This window comes from Clarias gariepinus, chromosome 14 (assembly GCF_024256425.1).
Source record: "Clarias gariepinus isolate MV-2021 ecotype Netherlands chromosome 14, CGAR_prim_01v2, whole genome shotgun sequence".
Classification (NCBI taxonomy): Eukaryota; Metazoa; Chordata; class Actinopteri; order Siluriformes; family Clariidae; genus Clarias; species Clarias gariepinus.
The window spans coordinates 6,412,409-6,435,939 of NC_071113.1; the positions used below are offsets into that span (position 1 = coordinate 6,412,409).

Here is a 23,531-nt window from a genome sequence, read left to right on the forward strand (position 1 = left end):
AGATCCTCAAAACAACAACTTAAAGCCTTAGCCATGAAAATGCTCTTACTTTTGCTAATAACCCTAGTTATGAGTTCTGCTTTGGATTTTAAACACGCATTGTTTGAAACCAAGCTCTTAAGTGATCGCCAATCATGATCTGTTTTCAGCACTATCTTTCCTGGTTTTAATAATGGATTGGATAGATCTTAACCCTATTCCAGTCATTTCAGCATCTCATTAGTAAGCTACTGTACTAATTTGGTCCTGTGTGGTTTAGTGGCTATTACTGTTGCCTTGCACCTCCAGGCTCCTGGTTCGATTCCTGTCTCTTTGGGTATGTTCTCCCCAAGCTTGGTGGGTTTACTCTGGTTTCCTCCCACAGGCCGAAGACCTACAGATTAGGCTAATTGGTGTTCCCAAAATGCCTGTAGTGTGTGTATGTTTGTGTGCCCTGCGATCGATTGGCACCATGTCCAGGGTGTTCCCCGCCTTGTAATTTGACCCTTCTAAAATGGCAACTTTTTTCTTTCTTTTTTTTTTTTGGCCAGGCAATATATTTTAATTTGAGTTGATATGTTGGCAAACCCAAACCTGTGACCACAGTATTTGTCCTGACTGGTTTAGTTTGATTTATTTCTTTTGATAACCGTGGAACTGTATGATGTAAGCCCTAGGCTCCAGCATCATCAGCACCTTATTAGTAGAAAATGACAGCTTGTTCTGCTGGTTTTGTCCCGTCTGTTTCCGCGACCCTCTTGCCTTCTTTTGCAGACATCTCTTCTGACTTTTTAATCCAGAAGTGAACGTAGTAAAGGAAACATTCGCATGCTTTTGACAGCAGTATGCGAAGTATTATTCCACATGAAAAATGAGTTTCTTGGCCACGCGTATCGTCTCACTTTCTGTCTAGTGCCTTTACTTTGTATGACTCTAGTCCATTGTATGCGAAAGCTCTTAAATATCTAAAAATCTATTTAATAACCTTCACTAACCTTTACTAACTTCCTGTCTAGTGGGCTTGAAAAGTGCTTCAAGATGATTCATTATTTCCTGGTTCAGATGTCAGCACTGTAAAGTATTATAATGCTTTCTAATGGTGGGATGAAACAGCGGGTTAGAGAAAAGACACTTTTAGCTACACTTTGAGATGTCGTCCGTTTCAAAATGCTAGCAATACGAGGTTAAAGGGCCAGATCTAAAAAAATGCAATAACTTTTTTAGACCATTCAGAAGAAGATCATCAAGCGCATGAATTGGAATAGAATCTCATTCATTCGCTTTATGGTTTTTGGACTCAATCTGTTCACCTTACTAATTATAAGCCAATTTGGCTATTTTTTTTTTTTTTTATCTCTCCTGTGGAGCTGTCCTCACCCACTCAGCATTAGTTTACCAATTAATTCCGGCTTTGGCTGAATGTGATTATATTAACAAGATAGATGATCCTCCATCAGCACTGTTAATATGAGATTCTTGCTACATGTGTGATTAGATTTTTAGACAATGGTGTAGAGCCCCTCAGCAGTGCATTATGCTTTAGTAATCAAATTACGGTACTGTTTCTGTGCTCTATTCTGGTCCAGGGGTTGACACATATCTGGTGTTTTTAATGAAATCATGCTCTTGTGGTCAGAGACCAATACACCGACCACAAAGGTTTGTCTGGCATAACACCGTAACAGCATCCCCAGGACTTGGGGGAGGTTTGCAGCTTCGGGTACAGACTGAAATACATTTTAAACTGAGAAATTTAATATCGAAACCTATTAAAGTCAAAGATCAATCCAAAAGGCGTAGGCAAAGTCGAGTAGACTGTACTCTCTTGGTGGGACGGGTGGCACAGTTGTAGCCAATCATGGGTGTCTCTGAGCTCATGTATACAGAAGAGTGTGATAGTTTTCCTTTATGTGATTGGCCGCATGAGTAGCAGTTTGAAAAACTTTTTACTTTTACTTGAGTATGTTTGTGAAAAAGAAACGCTACTCTTATTCCGCTACATTTGGCTGCACTTGACTCGTTACTTTTCTAACCGTTTATTCTACACATTCTTTGTTTTTGCCAGAGAAATGCAGCCAGTGGATCCACCACATGACTGTGTTTTACCAATCAGACATAGCAACAATAATCACATGACTCCGTTTGACCAATCAGCCGATATAACAGTAACCACATGTAGTCACATGACCGCACAGAAACGCTGCTGTTGCAGCCAGGGTAGACAGTGAAGGAAAGGTGTCGCGGTTAGTTTAGCGGTTTTATTTAATGTTGCAATGTCAAAATATATAATTAGCGAAGAAGCTAGAGGCTAAAAATCATGAGTTTCTTACATTATTGTACACATGTTCTAATGTTATATGCTGAGCCATTAGAATATACAGTATATCTTACACTGGAAATCGTTTACACTGTTCAAACATACATATGTTACCTACTGTAGGTCTTTGTTTGGAAAGCTTTATGTTGTGAAAAAAAGTGAGATTAGGAAATTTGTGTTTCTTATTCCTTAATTTGATATTTTGTAAAGGCATTTAGTTTCATTCATTTATTTTATTTTATTTATTTTATTATTTGGAAATGTCAGAATTTGTACATTATTTCATCGTTTTGTCTGGCTGCTTAAAATATATATATATATATATATATATATATATAAATCGGACATTACAATGAAACAGTTACTCGGTACTTTGAGTATCTTTTCACCGAATACTTCTCTAGTCTTACTTGAGTAATATTTTGGGTGACTACTTTTTACTTCGACTTAAGTAATTTTATTTTGAAGTACTCTTACTTGATTACAATTTTTGGCTACTCTACCCACCTCTGCCCATAGTGTTACCCATTTTGGGTTGATTCTGATCAGTATTCGATATTAGTATAAGTGGTGTTAGGTCTGGTTCTGTTGTGTTTTCTTTTGTCATTTTAAAGCCATCTTGGATCTGAAATAAAAAGGAAAATTTCTTATAAGGAAAATCGCATATGGATTCAGCTTAAGTAAAGTCTCCTCTCTAATTAATGTTATCGTGTGAGCAATCAACAGTTTCTAACCATCTTATGTCTCTGAGTGTGTGTTTCTTGGAAAGAATGGATTTTCTCATAAAGGGTGAAAAAGAGCCTTTCAAAAAGGAGTTATTCGAGATGAAGAGGAACAAAAACAGCGGTACTTAAGGCGAAGCTCTAAAAGATCACAGGGTCTAAAGGGAAAGGTGTGACGAAACATTAATGTATATAGAGTTCAGGCGGAGTTTGAGTGTGAAGGGCAGGATTGAACATTTTTTCCAACCTGATGTGAAGTGAAGGAGAATGGAACGCGGGGGAAGAGCGATAAAAACAGCAGAGGATTATCAACAACGAAAAAAAAACAAAAAAAACAGACTGAGAAGACGTGAGGTGAAAGGACAAAGCTGTGTCTTTTTCTTTGAACCAAAGTAGACAAAGAGAACTCTCATGATAGGGCAGATCAAACCTTTAAGCTTTAAGCCCTCCCTAAATCCCTTTGAGCACAACATGAAATCTGTAGAGATAGAGAAAGATGGAAGAAAAACTAGGAGGTAATAATGGGAGGTGTAAGATGAGAAGAAAGAAGGAAAGCATGGTTGATCGTGATCCCGGTGTCCTACACAATCACAGCTATTTGTCACAAGGGAAGTTTGTACAGTATCTCAAAGCTATGATGCGAACATGTATTCTGCACATGGATCTTCTTATAGAGCTTGGGCAGGTGGAACAAAGTGCTATGAAAAAGTTTTTTGTGCATATTTGTCACACTTAAATAATTGAGATCATCAAAGTAATTTTAATATTACTCAAAGATAAAACAAGTAAATACAAAATGCAGTTTTTAAAACATGATTTTATTTATTAATTGAAAAAAAGCTGGTCCAATCTACCTGGCCCTATATAAAAAAGTAATTCAGATCCTTGAAGTTAAACTTCACTTGCCACACCCAGACCTGTTGAATCAAGAAATCACTTAAATAGAACCTGTCTGACCAACTAAACCCTGCTAAAAGATCTACAAAGCAACTCGATTTAAAGAAATGTAGGAGCAGATGAGAAACAAAGTCATAGACATGTATCAGTCTGGAAAGGGTTACGAAGCTATTTCTAAGACTTTGGGACTCCAGCGAACCGTAGTGAGGGCCGTTATCCACAAATGGAGAAAAAATGCCACAGTATTGAACCTTCCCAGGAGTGATCTGTCTATCAAAATGACTCTAAGATCACATCGACGACTTATCCAGGAGCTCATAACAGAACCCAGAACAACATCTAAAGAACGTCAGACCTTACTTGCCTCTGTTAAGGTCAGTGTTCATAATTCAACAATAAGAAAGAGACTGGGGGCAAAAATGGCAGCCATGGGAGCGGTCCAAGGCTTAAGCCACTGCTGACCAAAAAAGAACACAAAGGCTCGTCTCACGTTTGCCAAAAAATATCTTGATTATCCCTAAGACTTTAAGGCAAATATTCTGTGGACTAATTAAACAAAAGTTAAATCTTTTTGGAAGGATTCTGTCCTGTTATATACAAAACAGTGAAACATGGTGGTGGTAGTGTGATGGTCTGGAGCTTTGCACTTTCAGGACTTGGACGACTTGATATAATTGATAGAAAATCCAGAAGGAGAACATCCGACCATCAAGCTCAAGTGCGTTTGGGTTATGCAGCAAGACACACCAATGGCCTAGTAAAAGTCCGGACTTAAATCCGACTGAGATTCTTAACCAGGCCATTCGTGCCTGAAAACCCTTCAATATGGCTGAATTAAAACGATTCAAAATTCCTCCACCGCGATTTAAAAGATTCATCTGCAGTTATCGCATCCAGTTTGCATCTTTGAGATCATCAAACAGATTTTAATATTACACAATCTTTTAAGCGTGAACCTTCTCATGGCGCTGTATGAACAGCAGGGTGTTGTTTTTTTTTCCATTTGCACCTTTCTAATCGCTATGCATCGCTATTTTATAAAGCTCAGCAGCTGTATGGTTTTCACTCCTCATAATCTCGATCGTCTGAAGGTAGAGCCGGAGCCTCCAATCAAACAGCATTATTGAGCTCCGTGTTGGCAATCACGTCTGTCTACTGCCTTACACAATCACAGCTATAATTATCAAGGACATTATTTCATGGCCTTTTGTAATTGCAGTGCACATGATGTTCTTGCATAATGCTGCTAGGATCACCAAATTATCCGGTGTTTGTGCTGGGGCTAAATGTTGCCCCAGTATTAGACAAGGTCCTCGGTATCCTTAAGTAATTTTTCCACAAGATTATCGAAACCTCGCCTTGCGCTCCTGTTTACGTGGGTTTATTTCATTACACTGAACGAGGTGCGTAAGCCATGAAATTACCAGGGATTTACAGATAATAGCCTTGATCATGAGATACGATTTTATTTGTCGAGAAGGGAAATTAAGGTCTTCCAATAAGCTTGTATTGTGTTATAGTGCTGCTCTGGGAAAGAGGGGACAGAAAAGTTATGTAGGAGGACGTGTTTTAATAAATGTAGTTTTGCAACACTGGGGATAAACGTTTGTCGGTGTGGTACACTATGTGCTGGAGTTATTTAAAATATATATATATTCATAGCCCCTAAGACACATTTTTTTCAAAGTTTGATTATTTTAATAGACTCTTTTATTCAGTGGCTTATAAAATCTCGTCGGTAAAAAAAAAAGTCGGATCGATGCTTTAAGGAGTCATAACCAAGGATAATTAAGAGGGCGAGATAACTAAACCATTAAGTGCTTCTTGAACATGTTTTGGTGAAGCACCATCCACCTGGGAAAAACATGGAGTGGAACTGGGTTTGAGTGCACTGGTTTTGAAAATTGAATTCTTTTTTGGAGAAATCTCAACCAGTTATAAGGAATAGAACGTGACAAGGAGGTGGGATGCTCTTATCATCAAAACGCTGGCACTGGAGACTCCTTCCATAAATATTGTTCTTAAAAAAATCTTCTTTTGCTGATTATCAGATTTAGTTTGTATGGAGCGTCATACAGGTCCCTGCGTTGCTATAGAAACCGTAACAGAATAGCCTAAGTGTGTTGATATGAACTTGACAATCACTTGTCAAATGGTAAAGAATTATAAGTTTATGACGTGTTTTCAAGTCCTATCACCTGGGGTAAAAGTCACCCATGGTGTTTACAGACGATCCTCATCGTCATTCCTTTACTTCGCTGATCGTGGTAGGTCAAAAGACAGAATAGTTAAAATAAAAACCATTTCCACACATGGTTTGGTTTAAAAAATGGAGATTTAGTGCTTTTTATAGTTGAAAAATATATCTACAGCAAAGTCCAATAAGTTTTTCCAGCTACCACAAACATGATGATGGACCTCTGTGATGATTTTCAGTATATGTAAGGTCTTTGTGTGAAACCTGTCTCACATTCCTAGCAATAATAAATCAATTTATTACTTTTGGGCCTTGAAAATGTGACCAGAAATGGACTTTGCAGGAGTCAAATAATCACTGTTGTAATATTCCTCCTCCTGCTGTCTTTTTCAGATTTCAGATTTTGATTTGTTTCTGTAAATAGACAGGGAGATTGGAAAGTCACATGCTGTAGGTAGGTGTGTGTGCGTGCGTGTATTTGTGAATTTGTGATCTCAGTCCGATCTGCCTAAATTCACACAGACCCACTCACAAATATGGTTTGCGTACCCACCAAGATCCAGTGAGCCGGCCCCGAGAGACAGACCCAGTCAGGCAGCATGCTGCATTGCAGATACAGTACAATATGAGTTCATATGAGTTTGCTAAATATTATGGAGATTAACAGAGATGAGGCATGTTCATTTCCATGAGCATAGACATCAGTGTACAATGTACTTTCTTGCCTTCGAGTTCCTTACATTATTTGGCTCAAAGAAGAGAAATGCAAAGTACATATAGCCTAATGCATCACTGTAAGCGATTTCATAATCAAAACACAGGGTGCATTCTTATGGGCAATGCCCATCTGAGGATTAGTGAAGGAAGAGTGGCAACTTGGTGGGTTGAACCGTCCGTTCACTAGTTTTACGCATTACAAAAAACCATTAACCTCTAAGCTACCCCTACCCCTAATATCCACTTGAATAGTCGGTCTTGGGCACGATACAGTGAATCAAATATGAATGCCAATATCTTAATGTTCATGTGCCTACAGTATCTTATCCTCTAAACTGCACATCCGTAGCTAATAAAGTAGTAACACAAGCATGACGGTTGCTCTTGATTTTTTTCCTGAAATATTAATATTAAGAGACATACTGTAGCACAAAGGTCCACTTCTTTGTACTTTGCTTTGTATTTTTGGCTGCTTGCAAACCAACTAGGTGCATACTGCCACCTACTGTATCGCAGGGTGTAAATAAGCTAGTGTGCCCGCATACGGAATAACATTGATAATATGAAATCTGGAAGCAAGCGTAGCTAGAGAAAGCACAATAGACTGTATTCAAAGTCAAGAACGTAAGCACAAAGGTGCTAGTCGGATTATGTTAATCACTTGCATGTCGTTTATATTTCATAAGGGGAAGCATAACTAGAAAACCTGACCTGATTCTGACCCTGACCCTCGAGACTCTTTCCAGGTCTTTCTAGAAAACTGTAACAAATCAACAGTTAAATGAGATTGTTCAATAACAACTATTTAAATCCATTTGTTATTAGGCTTCAATTATGTAGCATATCTAGAAAATTTAGGTCTCATTGGATGTTGCTATAGAAACGCTAACAAGTTAAAAGATAAGGAAATTCACCATGGTATATAGTACGATGGTATTTTTGACAGTATCATGGTACTTGGTGCTGATATAGTACATGTACCACACTATGGTGCATGGTGCTGCCAGGGTACATACTTTGGTACACATGGAACATATACCAGGATAGTGTCAAAAAAAAATTCCATCCAACCATCTGAGAGCTTCTGTAGTCCAACTAAGGACCGTGGAGACCATTGTATTTATTCCCCATATTTACAACCGTGGTAGGACTTCCGTTCAACATTCACGGATGCATTCACACACTAAGGGCAATTTGGCAACATCAGTTAGTTTAAACTGGATGGCTTTGGACTGTGGGAGGAAACTGGAGTACCCTGGAGGAAACCAACCAAGCACAGGGAGAACATGCAAACTCCATGCACACAGAATCGAACCCAGACCCTGGATGTGCACAGCAAGAGTGCCAACCACAGCCACCAATAATACTATACCAATAGTATGTCCGAAGATATCTAATATATACGATATGTACAATATACTGTACCATATTAGATACCTGCTGAACATTGTTAGACACTGTGCTACCCAATAAGTACCATGGTATTCACCAAGGTGTTATATACACCCCATAGTACCCGCTGAAGTGGCACAGTACCTACCATGGTATTCACCAAAGTGCGGTGAAACATACCATTGTACAAAGATGGTACACACTGAAGTGCCATATTACGTACCTTCCCTAATATTCCCTGACGCCTACCATGGTGATATCTAAAGTACTATGTTAATACTACAGTATTTTGTGCTATGTATTATAGTCTACAGTACTGTGGAAAACTGTAGTACATATACCATAGTAAAAAGTCTGGTGGGCGGGAACATCAACACGGAGAGGTTCTTTACTGTTTTAAAACATAATTTTTCTTTAATGATAATTAGACCAAATAATATTCAGTTGCAAACACTGATGCCTCCTGGAAGAATAAAAAGTTCTCTCTTCATTGTGCCACTCTGACTAAATTGTCAAGTAAATCAAAGTAACATGTTGTGATTACAGTGACAAATCAAAGACACTCTTCATAAGCATGTTGCTTACAAAGTTCTAAAAGAATGAAATCAATTTTTTTGACATTTATAATTTGCTTCATCTTACAAATCCATAAAAAAAAAAATACTTTTTGAGCAATTAAATTATGGAAATTACTAGTTTGCATTGCTGCAGGAGTCAGGAGCTAACATTTTTTTTTTTTCCCAAGTACAAAATCCAGCTATTGTTATTTCTTGAATGTTCTTTTATCGGTGTTGTTATAGAAAAAGTAAAAATATCCATCAGGATAAAAAATTATATTTATTAATGCTTTATTAATGCTGTACGGTTGCTTATATTTTGCTTTTGGTGTAATATGACTTAGTCAAATGTAAAGACATAAAGAAATCTATCAAGTTTTGTAGTTCTGCCTTAATTTAACATAATACACAAAGTCTAATGTGTGATGAATAAATTCTAAGGAAACGCCAGGGAGCATGAATTTGATTATTCTTCAATATATTTTAAATAGAGGAAAACCTTTCTTCCACATGTTACTTTATCTTTTACGTTCTCTTTTCTCTTCCAGGACACAGACAATGATGGTGATGATTTTTATAATGATGATGATGATTATAATGATGATGATGATTATAATGATGATGATGATTCTTAAATCCTAAATGATCACAGGGAGGTGTCTAATTTTGTGTCATGATGTAGCACGACGTCTCGTTATTTGAGTTATCAGAAATCTTTTTTTGCTTCCTTGTTTAAACACTGGTGTTTTGCCTTCCGCATCATCAGCCACCAGTTCAGCTCACCTGGAGGACCTGGCCTACCTGGATGATCAGAGACACGCTCCGCTCCGGACTTCGCTGCGCATGGGACGCCAAACCAGCATGGCCGCTGGACGATCTGGCCAGGATTTAAGAGGTAATATACCTATACCTGTACCAATATAACCTTAATCAAAATGATCACAAGTACATACAGTAAAAAACACCATACCTGCATATGTTTCATGATGAAGGTTTGAGACCAGGGGTAGCTCAGTGGTTAAGGCATTGGACTACAGTTCGGAAGATCCCATGTTCAAACCCCACAACCACCAAGTTGCCACTGTTGGGCCCTTGAGCAAGGCCCTTAACCCTCAACTGCTCAGATGTGTAATGAGATAAAAATGTAAGTTGCTCTGGATAAGAGCGTCTGCCAAATGCGGAAATGTAAGATTTCAAGGTCATGGTGAAATGGTCAAGCTGTAAATAAGTTAAGGTGTTTTTTAGCTGCAATTCATGTACAAATTGGTATACTGAAGTATAATCATCAACATTTCATAAGTTTTATTAGCAATTACATTAAGTTTTCGCAAAGAGTCAGTATTGGCAGTGTTAAAGCTTCTTTTTCAAGACCTCTGCAATTCTTGCATAATCAATGCTTGGAGTTTGTCGGAATTTGTGGGTTTTTGTTTGTCCACCTGCCTCTTGAGGATTGACCACAAGTTCTCATTGGCTTACGGTCTGGGGAGTTTTCTGGCCATGTTTTGTTTCATGAGCCACTTAGTTATCGCCTTTTGCCTTTTGGCGAGGTGCTGCATCAAGCTGGAAAAGGCGTTGTTCATCACCAATCTGTTCCTGGATGGTTGGGAGAAGTTGTTCTTTTTTATTCATGGCTGTGTTCTTAGGCAAAGTTGTGAGCAAGCCCACTCCCTTGGCTGAGACGCGACCCCACACATGAATGGTTTTAGGATGCTTTACTGTTGGCATGACACAGGACTGATGGTGTCTCATCCTGTGTGGGGTTTCCTCTCGGACAAGTTACATTTAACCGACAATAACAGCCAAATATCCATTACATACTGTATACACATTATTGTAGAAAAATTTACTCTCCTGAGGTGTGTGTAGAGCTTTATATATATATATATATATATATAATCTGTAAATGAGCCGTTCGGTCAGAAGAAATAATAACTATTCATAGACCGTACTGTATGTCCAAAATCTACATGTAATGAAAAAGAAATAAGAAATGGAGTGTACCGTTTCCATGGAGCTCGTGTTCTTCTGGAGCTTTTACCAGGCTGATGGTGACCTGGGTCTCAGCAGCATCTGAGAGCGAGCTGTGAGAATCAAAACGTCAAATTGAAAACCCCTCAATGGATAGAAAAATATCGTTTTTGTAAGAATTCCTTGATTCAAAGCGAGGAGGAGTGTGATTACAAACCCACAGACACCTCTATATTAGTGAACTCAGAAGAAAATAAAAATAGACTTCTCCCAGTGTAGCCTTACACACTGTCGAGTGTAGAATTTGCGTCATCTCTTATGAAATATCATCAGACTTATAAAGTACATTTAGCTCGCATCTCCTTACCGTCTCAGCCTCACTGCTGTTTTTTATTCTTTTTTTAATTTCATTTTATTTCGCCGCCCGACTAACTAATGATCATCCCTACAGTGGTGCCTAGTGTATTAGTCAACCCTTAGCCTACACATCCTGCTCACACTCACACACTCACACACTCCGCTCAATATCCAAGTGTTTTAAATTGGCGTTTAAACCTTAAAAGCCGTTCTCTTTTCCTAATCTGATGCCTCACTCTGTTTGCTCTCCTTTCCTCGGTGGAAGAGTGTTTGTACAGAGCCCGTGTGACATCACTGTCTGTTCCTAGTCTCTGAGTATCAGTGTCACTGTCTCTCCAGGCTACACTGAGCTTAACCTTTCTCCAGAGTGACTTTCTCTCTCTCTCTCTCGTTTTCTCTCGTTTTCTCTCATGCTCACCCTCACATACGCACATGTAAAAAAAAAAGAAAAAGAGAGAGAGTTACTTAAGAAGAATGACATCATGATATTAAAAAGTGAGTTAGTTCTTCAAATGTACTGTTCAACGGATGCCTATTTTATATTTTATAAATACACACACACACACACACACACACACACATTTCAGTGATGTGGAGATTGCTCATCACCTCCTTTCTCTCTGAGCCTGTTTGCTGAGTCATTCTCAGCAGGTCAGTAATTAAAGCAGCTCACACCTTCTATTCGGGAAAAAAAAAAGCGAGAGAGGATGCTGAGGGTATTATTTTTGTAGAATTTTTATATATACGTATATATCTTCTACTTATTATTATTATTATTATTATTATTAATGATAACTATTTTACCAGATAAAACTGGCCATCCTGAAACTGTAAAAAGTTGAAGATTAAGTTCAGTCGTCTCATACATTACTGCACAGTAAAGTTTCTTCGCATATCCCAGCTTTGTTAGTAAGTAGGGTTAAGGGCCTTACTCAAGGGCCCAAGAGCAGCCACCTGGTAGAGCTGGGGGCTCGAACCGTCGACCTTCCGATCAGTAACTCAGAGCCATAACACACTGAGCCACCACCGGGAAGCTTTAAGGAAAAAAAAAAAAAAACTTTGATGGTTTGACTTTATGTTCCTCCTGAGATGCTTTTCTGCTCGGAGTTGGTATGTGAGTCAGTATGAAGAAGCCTAGCCATCTCCTCTCACCTCTTTCATCAAAAACACGAAAGGTTTCCAGCCACTAACTAATACTCACCGGATGTTTTTTGTTTTTTTGCACCAGATACCCAAACTATCCGGCACCGACAACTATGCAGTTGAAGTATCTGAGACACTAATAAAATTAACCAATGTGCTTCTGTCATGTGATTGGCTGCCCGGTTGCATGATCAGGTTCTAATAAAGTGACCAGTGAGTGAAACAGACCTAATTGGGATGATGTGTTACACAAAATATCCCAAGTCAACAAAAGTTTACAGGACATTTCATATACAGTAGATTCGTGACTTACGAATTCGTGGCATAATAAATATTTATGCAAGACATGTAGGTGTTTAAACGTACCAAAATAGAAATGACACCAAAAATGCAAATTCTTTAGCATGTAAAAGACATAAGAAAGTGCTAAAGATAAGAAATTTCGAAGCAAATGTCTCGCTGGCAGTTTGATCAGAGCTAAACTCATGCATTTTAATTTCGCACAATTATTTTATGGCGCCTTCGAAGACCAGCAGGGATTTTTACTGAGCTTTAAGCATCCGTAATAAAAATCAGCTGTAAAAATGACAGGAACCAGGTGGAGGCATGGGAACATTTGAAAACGTTAATGTACTGTAGCTTAGAAAAGTAGATCGCCTCCATTGTTTATGAAGCTGGAGCTGGAGGGAAACCAGTTAATTAAGGCTGCATCTAAAAGAGAGCAGGACGAGGCTCTAAACTGATTTTGAGAATTGTTCGCTTTGACCAATGACGGAGAGATCATGCTATTTTGTAAGTAGTGTTACACTTGAGCTGCATGTGTCAGGGTCGATACAGCATCACCTTATGTTCTCATAAGGGATTTCAGTAGTTTTATAATTACTCAGGAGGAGTCAGGCAGACATATGCCACCAACTGCTGCCATTTGGTCACCCTCAAGGCTCTTGGCAAAACAAAAAAAGACATGAAATTTATGATGAAGAAAAGATGGTCTATGGAAAATGCAAGGGGCGTTCAAGTCAAACCAGGAGTTTTGCTTGTGCAGAACACAAACAGAACACAGTTATGAAAGTAAAAACTAACTTCTCTATATAATCCCCTGCTATAGGACAGCACTTATCATACCAAGGTAGAAAGTTTTCTCAGTATGTTCCGCATATTTCAAAATACAGGTTGTCTCAGACTTATGAACATTGCCGCATATACGAACAGACCGTGGTTCAATCGTGGAAGTAGCTCACGTGTACTGTTTTGCACAAAAAATAGGCAGCGCACCAGAAACTAATTTTGTACAATTATATACAATATTTTTAGTGTGTAATGAATGTATAAAATATCTGTTTTATTGTATATGTGTGTGGGGGTGAGTCCGCCTCATTGGTTTCAATGAATCAGTCTGGGAGCATGATGATAGAAAATGTCTGTCAGGTAAAGCTGTGCTGCTGGTGAATAATCCTAATTTCGAAAATTCCTCAACAAAACAGAGTTCACAGTTCAATACTGTGGAAAACAGCTCTAAGACAAAAGGTCGTCCGAGATTCTCTTCGTGAATTAAAGGCGCAGAAACAACACTGTTACATTTGACACGTGAGATTCATTTCCTTAGGCGTGGTTGTGGTTTTTGGCCACATGATGGCAGTGTAGGGAAAGGGGACAGAGATTTAGTCAATTGGATTGGTATGCTCTACTGTATATTTATGTCAAAGGCATATAAGACTTGCTTTGTCAGACTTAAGAACAAATCGCACTTACGACCGTGCTCCCGAAACGGAACTTGTTCGTAAGTCGGGGACTACCATTATGAAAAAAAATTAATCAACAAATAAATACATTTATGAATGATAAAGGTTTGAACTGTACAAGCAACAGATTGGACCATCAGGTGTAGGTGTGTCTAATAAAGTGTCAACCTGTCCTTAAAGCACAAAATACTAAGCATTTCTGCTAATGCTCTCGGACTTTTCCACCCCGCTGTATGTGCACTCTCTCCGGCATTTAGGTTTTTTTTTCTCCTTTTTTTGCTAATCTTTTATTCGCTTGAGGTTTTCATCTTTTTGTCCAATTATAGCTTCATCACTTTATGCAGCCTCTCTTTCAGCACATGCTTTTTTCCTTCTCTCACTTGTTTGTCTTTGTATATGTGTGTGTGTCTCAGCTTCTGCTAACCACATAGCCTGGCAGTCCCAGTCACGTAAGTTGCTTTTCTGCTAACGCTGCACACTCCGCACACTCTCCACCTGCTGTGTAACTCATCTCGTTTTTTTTTCCTGAGACTTTCTTATGTTGTATTGTCATCTGCTGTACATTTGTGTGCATGTGTGAGTGCCTGGTTCGACACAAACTTACTGTACTGATGGTGTAATGTGTGTTTGTACAGTACGTCTTTCTGTGGTTGAAGCTGTTCGCTCCTCCGCGGTACTAGTAGTTAGTCAAGGTGACAGATGTTTGACAATTCTCCATCAAGAAAAAGTTTCCCAGATTTAAGGAGTACCTATTATCAATTCTCTTTGTCGTATTTTACATCCATTCTTTTTTTTTTTATGTACATTGGCATGACTGGTTGTCTATGGTATAGAATCTTATCTAAATACTATCAACCTCTGACTTGTATCTTCTCTTTCTGTTTCCCTCGCAGTACGCTTCGCGCCGTACAGGCTCCAGGACATCGCGCTGAAACCGCTGCTCTTTGAGGTTCCCAGCATCACGGTGGACTCTGTGTTTACGGGCCGCGAGTGGCTCTTCCAAGAAATCGATGCTCAGTTGAGCAGCACCAACCACGCTACCAACCGAGGCGTGGTCATAGTGGGAAACATCGGTTTTGGCAAGACGGCCATCATCTCCCGTCTGGTGGCTCTCAGCTGCCACGGCAACCGCATGAGGCAGATCGCCTCGGACAGCCCGCAGGCTTCACCCAAACGTAAGGGTTCTCCTAAAGCCATAAACTCAAGGCCTTGGGTTTAAGTGTTTATTATTTTCTGTTGGAATGCATCTTTTGATGATTGATATTGTCCCATTATCAAGGTACACATCTAGCAAGGCATACCAAACACTTCTTTCTTAGCTAGGTTCAGTGCGTTTAAGTGTTTCTGTGTGTGTGTTCCTCAGATGGAGATGGACTTCCTCTTACACAGCCTCAGCCCTCCCATGGAACCCTGGGAAGCGGCAGCTGCCCGGGTACACCAGAGATGAGAAGGAGACAAGAAGAGGCGATGAGGAGACTCGCATCTCAGGTGCAGACAGTTATACTTTTCCCAACCGCTTGCAGCAGAATCTTATCCAAGCGTACGGCTATTAAACGAGGTGATCGAATGTTACAACTTCTTTTTTAATAGGTTTTCACTGACAACAAGCGTGGAGAAAGAGCCTCCGTGACTTCATATTTAAAAGTTGGAGTTCTCAGGAGTACTCTGCAGACTTCTATTAAAGATCTCGTATAAAAGATTAGCCTCAGGGCAGGCCAGGATACAGCGCTGTATAGGAATTTACAGTACCCATTTCTGCTGAACATGATGATCTGGCTTTCACGATGAGCCGTCAGTCAGACACGCCGAGATATGAGCTGCAATCCAAGTGTCTGACGGTAGGAAGAAAAAGATGAGCTAGGTGTCATTTATATAGCTTATTGTATGCCGGGAAGAGAACAAGTATTGAGGGAATAGAGAAGAGGGCTGAGTGCCGAGAGCAGAACGAGAAAGTGTACAGAGCACTTGGTGCATGTCACTCCAAACAGGAAGTAAAATGCTAGCACGCCGAGCCAGTGATTTGATGAGTAGAGTTATACTACGCATGTGTTGGCTTATTCACTAGGGGGCAGTGTTTCATAAACCTAATTGTTGTAATTTGTAGATATTCAGTTTAGCATGTACTCCTTTGTCCATTTTTTTATTGGCCAGGGTTTAAAAAAAAATTTCCCCCCCTTATGTGACCTCATGGATTAAGATAACATTCACCCATTGGGGGGGGTGGGGGGGGTAGACACTGAAATGGCGCATTTGAAGGAAGAGTGACACAGAAGGTGTTCCTGGTATTAAAACAATGCATTATCTGAGTGATATTTTAGCTAGAGCATTTATAATGACACTTTAGGAGAAATGTTAACATGTTAATGATATAGTAAAATATGGGACCTTTAACAAAAAAACAAAACAAAGGAGAGTTCTGTGTCGGAATAATACATTTCTGATCTGAGTATTTGAAAATACTTTTTTGTATTAAGCAGGATCAAGCAACTCATGTTTTGACGCACTTTAGATTGTATAATAAAAAAAAAAAAACACAAACTGTATAATAAGGTGATCATATTACCCTGGAAGCAGTTTTAATCTGATTCTGTCATGAGCTTTCGTGCGTTTGATTGTGTTGAGAGAGCATGAGCATACAATATCTCCAGCCCATGGGAAATGTAAAGTAGACATGAAGAGAAAATTCTATTTTACGATTTAATATTATGTTATTCATACTTGACCTTCATTAGGAACAATACGACTCCGAAGCCATTGATGAAACCCATGGAACACTGGTCATGTACACACAGCAGATATTATGGGAGAAATTATATATATATATATATATATATATATATATATATATATATATATATATATATATATGTATATATTATTATATGTATATATTATTTTATAAAATATATATTTTATTTAAAATATATATAAAATAATATATATATGTATATATTATTTTTAAGTAAAATTTAATTACAAACTGCATGGCTCAGGTCTAAATAAATGAGCTCCTGCTGAGCCCCGCCCAGTGTTGGGGGATGTTACTTTTTTTAAAGTAACTAATTACAGTGCAAAATTACTGTCATTTAAAAGTAATCAGTTACATTACAGCATTACCTTCTGATAAAAGTAACTAGTTCGAGTACTTTTCCACCGCAGTTTCCAATTTGGGGGAGGGGCTCTTCTTATGTGAGGTCACAACAGGGCAAAAAAACAGCTTGCGTGTTTAAACCTCAGTCAGTACAAAAGTGAAAAAAAAAAAAAACTCAGACACATCAAAATGTTCAAAGATGATTAAAAAAGAAATTTTGCATAATAGGTGCCCTTTAAATAAAGCAGTAGTTGAATAGGATTTTATAAACACAACATCTAAACAGTGTATTATGATACATGATGTCGATCATGGAAAAGTCTTAAAGAATCATGATGCTGTATCTTTGTCATATGGCACACTCCTAGCGCTTATCTGTAACATGTCCATATTCAAGACACGATGCAGAACTCAGTCCTAAGAATGGACAAGAGGACAGTGTGATTAAAGTGCTGAACGATCAGGACCATACTGTACACAAGTTTTTGTAGATTGTCCTGTATATCATTTCAACATGTTAATAACTTGGACCTGGTTTTTGACTGAGAAAGAATCAAGTAATTGTACAATTTTTTTCTGTAAGAAACAAAAGGACCAACAGCATGGGTGTTTATCACGAGTGGCATCCTGGCGTCATGACCTGAGGTTATGGAGCCATTTCTGATGGATATGATAAAGAGGAGGATGTGGGAGTTTGGTAGATCGTGAATGGCACGAGCTCTAGCGAAGAAGTGCTGGGACTAATCGATGCTAGTAGGTGTAAAATATCATTTGGAGACAGAGGAGGAAGGAAAACTATGCAGAGGAGGGAGGATTAGTGATGGAAATGGAGGCAGGGAGGCCAAGATGGGCAGATCTTCCGGACTTTATTATTCGCGGAGAAGAAAAAAATAGCCAAGAAACCTTCTGCGATAAACCGAAGCGATCATAACTTGTTTCCTGTGGGTCAGATGACGTGATGACGCGTCCAGGTTTCCTTGATTTGTTTAAATGAAACCTAAAGACTACCTGTGGCGTTTTGAACTCATACACCCCAAAAGATGCCATGCCATTGCAGTTCCAGACACGGATGCACTGCTGCTCTGTCTTTCCCAAGTGAGCTTCAAATGCAGCACGCGCGAGGACGCTAACATGCTCAGAGCCTCGGCATCACCTGTCCAGGCTTGGCGTCTCAGTCGCAGCATTATGCAGATGTGTTTATAAAAGGAAAAAACAACTTTGCCACAGAGCCTCATAAAATATTCATATGGGTAGAATGCCACTCCGCTGCCAAGCAAGTAGATCTTTTTAAGCCAATGCATTAATAATTTACTCCACTCTGTTCTGTTGCTCTCTCTCACACACACACACACACACACACACACTAGTCACTCTTGTGACTTCATGCCCTTTATTCCATTATTTTCCGTGCAGGCGAATACAAATTTCTGCCAAGACCGGTCTGGACTGGATACACTCTACCCCCAGCACACACACACACACACACACACACATACACATCACCCCATCTCTCTTTCTCTCTCTCTCTTTCTGTCTCTTCACTAATTTTGGGTTAGTTATCTTCCTGTCTGCATTCAAATGGCAGCTCACTCTCCCTGACTGCACTTCCACACATTATACAGATTCCAGTCATTCATCTTCATTGTGAGTTTCACTGAACAATAAAGGACAAAAACGCCATCGCTGGAATGCACTGTTCTTGTTCGCTGTTGCTCATCTCTCTTCATAATGTACAGAAGAAAAAAAAAAACTCCTCTCTGTTCATTGTGCCAGTGCAATTCCATTTAACTTGATAATAGAAATCTAGACTGAAAATGAAATAAAACATCTACTGTATACACATCTATAGAGTTCAGTGTGTCCTGGTAGGCCGTCACCACCTTCATCCTACTTTTCCTTCCTCAATACGTATATATATGTTATACATACAATACAGAAAATGTGTGTGCTACTTCCAAAGTTAATGCAGCATGGAAGTGACGAAAAATTTTAAGAGCTTATTTTATATGTTCCACAAAATTTTTTCATATTTCTTTATGATGTATTGATACTAAAATTGGTGTAAGTTTCTAGAAGCATATGTGCAAATATTCTGTGCAAAATTAAGCATTCCCCAAATAACTAAACTGACAACACTGGTTTTGTTTAAATAGAAACCAACATAGAAAACTATAGTTTATTCAGTTAAAATAGCTTTTTGTGATCTGCCCAATTATTATTATTATTATTATTATTATTATTAAACCGTATACCATTCAAATTTCCAGGATGACCTCAGTGCTTTGCATGAGAGACGGTTTTTGGTAAACACTTCAAAAGCGAAATAATCTGTAGTGTCCGTAACCATGTCAAATTCATGTTGCGATATCTTAACAATTTAGCATTTTACAATAATATACACTTTTTTTAGGTTTATGTCTTTTTATGTGAAATCGAAATTGACCCCGTTCCATCTGAATGACTGTTAAGATCTTTGAAAGATTTGAATTTAAAAAAGTAACTGACACTACAGACATAAATAAATGTGAAGTTGTAACTGCAAAAGTGTTTTATTTGTTTATCTGATAAAAATATAAATGTGTATGCATATTTACAAAAATAATTACAAAAAAAAACCCCAAAGAAGCATGGATCGGGAGATAAGAAGCAAGAACTATAAGAATTATAAAAAATGGTTCATGATAATATCTAAATATTTACATTTTCACCTAGGTGAGACACTTTTTAGCACCAAGACCATGTTTTGGCCGACTTGAATCTTCTTTCCTAGATAGGTTTGAATAATGGATAATGGTGGAATAGTGGATAATATGCCCACTGACTTACTTTTGATGTAGTCTTGAGGATTAGTTCTCCAGACTTCTCATGTTCAGTCTAGACCCTGTACCTGAGCAGTTTCAGAGGAACGTTTTTTGTTCATTAAGCCACATGGTGACCTGTAAATCATTCAAACTTAAAAAACATCTAACGTAAAGCATGAACCAGTGAGTAACAGGTGTAGATGATGACTGTTGGTGATCCTGAATGCTGTGTGGTTGGAACAGACGAGAGGGGAAATGAGGTTGCTGTGAGGTTGTTACGCAAACAGTCATTTTGTTAAATGGTAAAGCACTTTGCAGCCTCTCGTAGTAAATGATTTGTTCTCATTTTATTTATTTATTCAATTTATATATATATATATATATATATATATATATATATATATATATATATATATATATATATATATTGTTTTACTTAACTTGATATGAAGAAATGAGAGGTGGCTCAAGGCCTCTGCACAGTCCTGTATCTCTTCTCATCATTTTTGGGAAAAGGAGGAACCTGGCGATCCAGAGAAAGTGATTCTATTTGAATTTTTTTTTTTTGGCCCCTATAAGTTCCAGATTACTAATAATACCGAAAACATTCATTCTTCTCTCATGTCTCATGTAGGTGGTGGCGTATCACTACTGTCAAGCCGACAATGCCTACACTTGCCTGGTGCCGGAGTTCGTGCACAACGTGGCAGCGCTGCTGTGCCGCTCACCACAGCTTAACACCTACAGAGAGCTGCTACTGAGGGAGCCGCACATTCAGAGCACGCTCAGTCTGCGCTCCTGCGTCCAGGATCCTCTCAACGCCTTCACGCGAGGAGTCCTCGAGCCACTGGACGCACTTCACAAAGGTGTCTGCAGAATGTGTTCTGATATTTGGATTCTGACATTGATATTCATGACATAACAGTTGCTTGTTCTGGGAGTTTCAGACTGAACTCTTTGTGTTTCCACGTGTTTGCCTTTCAGAGAGGAAGATGACAGTCGATGATGATTTCATCATTCTTATAGACGGTCTTAATGAAGCAGAGTTCCACAAGCCTGATTACGGAGACACCATCGTCTCTTTCCTTTGCAAGACCATCGACAGGTTCCCAGCCTGGCTCAAGCTAGTGGTGACAGTTCGGACCTCGCTGCAGGTAACACACACAAGTTCCATACAATTCACACCCTGCTGTACATGGGCATTCTGAAACGTTGAATGGCGTACATTTCAACATACACATTTTTTGTATTCTCTATAATAAATTCACAAAACGGTCTAATTGCTTGTTAATCTGTTCATCTTTTTAGATGTTGCACAATCTCAATGCATCTTGCTCACTGCTCCATTATTATTGCACCTAGTGGCCAACAATAGCAACTGCAAAAAGCCCTAATAGAGCGTGGATTCCAGCATTATGTCTTGGAATCCTGCTGCTCCATATGACATGACATATGGAAGGGACAGTTAATCACAGGGTTGCCATTGAGACATTTTTAATCCCAAATTAAGCAAGTTTAAAAATACTCCACAGCTGCCGAAATCTTGTTTCCTAGAAAATAATTGTAATTAAATATAATATTTTTTTTTCCAATAAATGCAAAATCTAAGAGTGTCGACAAAGATCTTGTGATGGGTAAAATCTTTTTTATTGTATAATTTATTTAAAGGGAAAAACGGAAAGATGCATTATGGAGTGGATTACGTCCATACATTAGAAATGCATGTGCACCATGGTGACCTGGTTTCCCATGGCGAAGGCTGGGCTAGTGTAGGCATTTTGATTGATTTGTGAGAATGGGGGAATTTTGCAGAAACCTGGCAACCATGGTTTCTACTGTACATCTATCAAACCACAACAGGAAACACACCTCCTATATTAAAGAATGTTGAACACTGGTACATTTAAAACCATGCAAGTCAGACAATTACCTTTGACATATGTCGAGTGGGATAGCCTGTCGACTTCAATCCGTTCCAGAGGCGAGTTCTTAAGAAAAAAAATTGTATCTCGAAATGCATTTCAATTCCCGTAGGATAATAATGTAAATGCAGCTAATTCATTCCAGCCCCCCATAGATAGTACCAAGACTGTATTACCAATTTCACAACACTTTAATCATATTTTTGTTTATGAAAACAATCAAAACATTTAGAAAATACATGGAAATAAAGTAAAATATGAAATAAATAGACATTAACCCTTACTTAACCTTAATTTATGATTCCTCTTGGCACCGGCTGCTTTAAAAACCAAACTTGATAACATTCTTGAGGTCCATAGTGCTATGTCCTCAATAAATCTTGCACAAAATGGCAAAAAAAAAAAAAACAAGTAAACTTTCCTGCTTTTCATTGCTTGCCATGTTTCAGTTCTTAAGGCGAAAAAATTCAAAAGGCGAGGTATTCATATGCCGAGGTACCACTGCACTAGTATATACTGCATATCCAACAACAACAACAACAAAAAAAATCATTTTGTTTCCCCTCCGTCACTCAGTTTAATTAGGTGTAAACATGATTGTAAGCCAACATTTGACAAACATCTAATTTTCAGAACCAATATTAGATTCATGAGCGTGTTGATCTCTCAACCTATTCTGGAAAACCAGAAAAAAAAATGTCTATCAATGGTCTCTTGTTGTAGGAATATAAATAAGCATAAATGTAAAATAAAATATCACCTAATTAAAATATTTAATTCGAAGTCTCACTGCTCATTTTTGATTCCCTGCTTTTCCAGCCTGATTTCTTTTATGTTGTTTGGTGCCGTCTCGTGTTTGTTTACTTGGCTGGCCAGCATGCGTTATATTGATCCCGGCTCTACTGGCCATCTGATTGCTTTGTCTGTGCTAGTTCACACTTGATGGATCTGGTGATTAGCTTTAGAGCACAGATGATGTGAATATAGCAAAGTCTAATGCTTAGACGTTATGAGACCAAAACAACCCTAAACTCCACAGTATGATAAAAATAATATCCTTATGTTCACCGTTCAGGACATCACCAAACCGTTGCCGTTTCACCGTATCTCTCTGGACGCCCTGGAGGAGAACGACGCCATTGACCGGGATCTGCAAGCCTACGTGCTGCAGCGTGTGCATGGCAGCGCTGAAATCCAGAGCAACATCTCGCTCAACGGTAAAATGGATGGTGCTGGCTTCGCCAAACTCAGCTCCCACCTGAAGGCCCTCAGTCGTGGCTCGTTCCTCTACCTGAAGCTGACTTTTGACCTAATCGAGCGTGGCTACCTGGTGTTGAAAAGCTCTGGCTACAAGGTGGTGCCCGTGAGCTTGGCTGAAGTTTACCTGCTGCAGCTGAATATGCGCTTTCCCACACAGTCATCGTTCGAACGAGCGCTTCCCCTGCTCAATGTTGCACTGGCGTCACTGCACCCTCTTAATGATGAACAGATCTACCAAGCGGTCAACGCCGGCTCCCTTAGGGCCACCCTCGACTGGGATGATTTCCGCCAGAGGATGGAGCAGTTGGGTGTCTTCCTGGTGAAGAGGCGTGACGGCACGCGTATGTTCGTGCACCCATCTTTCCGTGAGTGGCTCATCTGGAGGGAGGAAGGCGAGAAGACTAAGTTCCTCTGTGATCCAAGGTAAGAAGGAAAAACAGGACAAGTTCCTGTACAACTAAAACAAATT

At 39.0% G+C, this 23,531-nt stretch overlaps 1 protein-coding gene across 8 annotated transcripts in view; it reads left to right on the plus strand.

Annotated features, from left to right (window-relative positions):
* Positions 1-23,531, plus strand: part of tanc2b (tetratricopeptide repeat, ankyrin repeat and coiled-coil containing 2b) — a 197,441-nt gene that overhangs the window by 160,135 nt on the left and 13,775 nt on the right. For 5 of the 8 annotated variants that reach the window (XM_053511912.1, XM_053511913.1, XM_053511916.1 and 2 more), the window contains 7 exons: positions 9,545-9,673; positions 14,402-14,437; positions 14,882-15,163; positions 15,352-15,476; positions 20,515-20,746; positions 20,865-21,034; positions 22,878-23,485. In XM_053511912.1, the coding sequence (XP_053367887.1) occupies positions 9,545-9,673; positions 14,402-14,437; positions 14,882-15,163; positions 15,352-15,476; positions 20,515-20,746; positions 20,865-21,034; positions 22,878-23,485 (1,582 nt within the window). The remainder of the gene's footprint in view (positions 1-9,544; positions 9,674-14,401; positions 14,438-14,881; positions 15,164-15,351; positions 15,477-20,514; positions 20,747-20,864; positions 21,035-22,877; positions 23,486-23,531) is intronic. The other 3 variants (XM_053511915.1, XM_053511920.1, XM_053511917.1) reach the window with 1 other exon arrangement.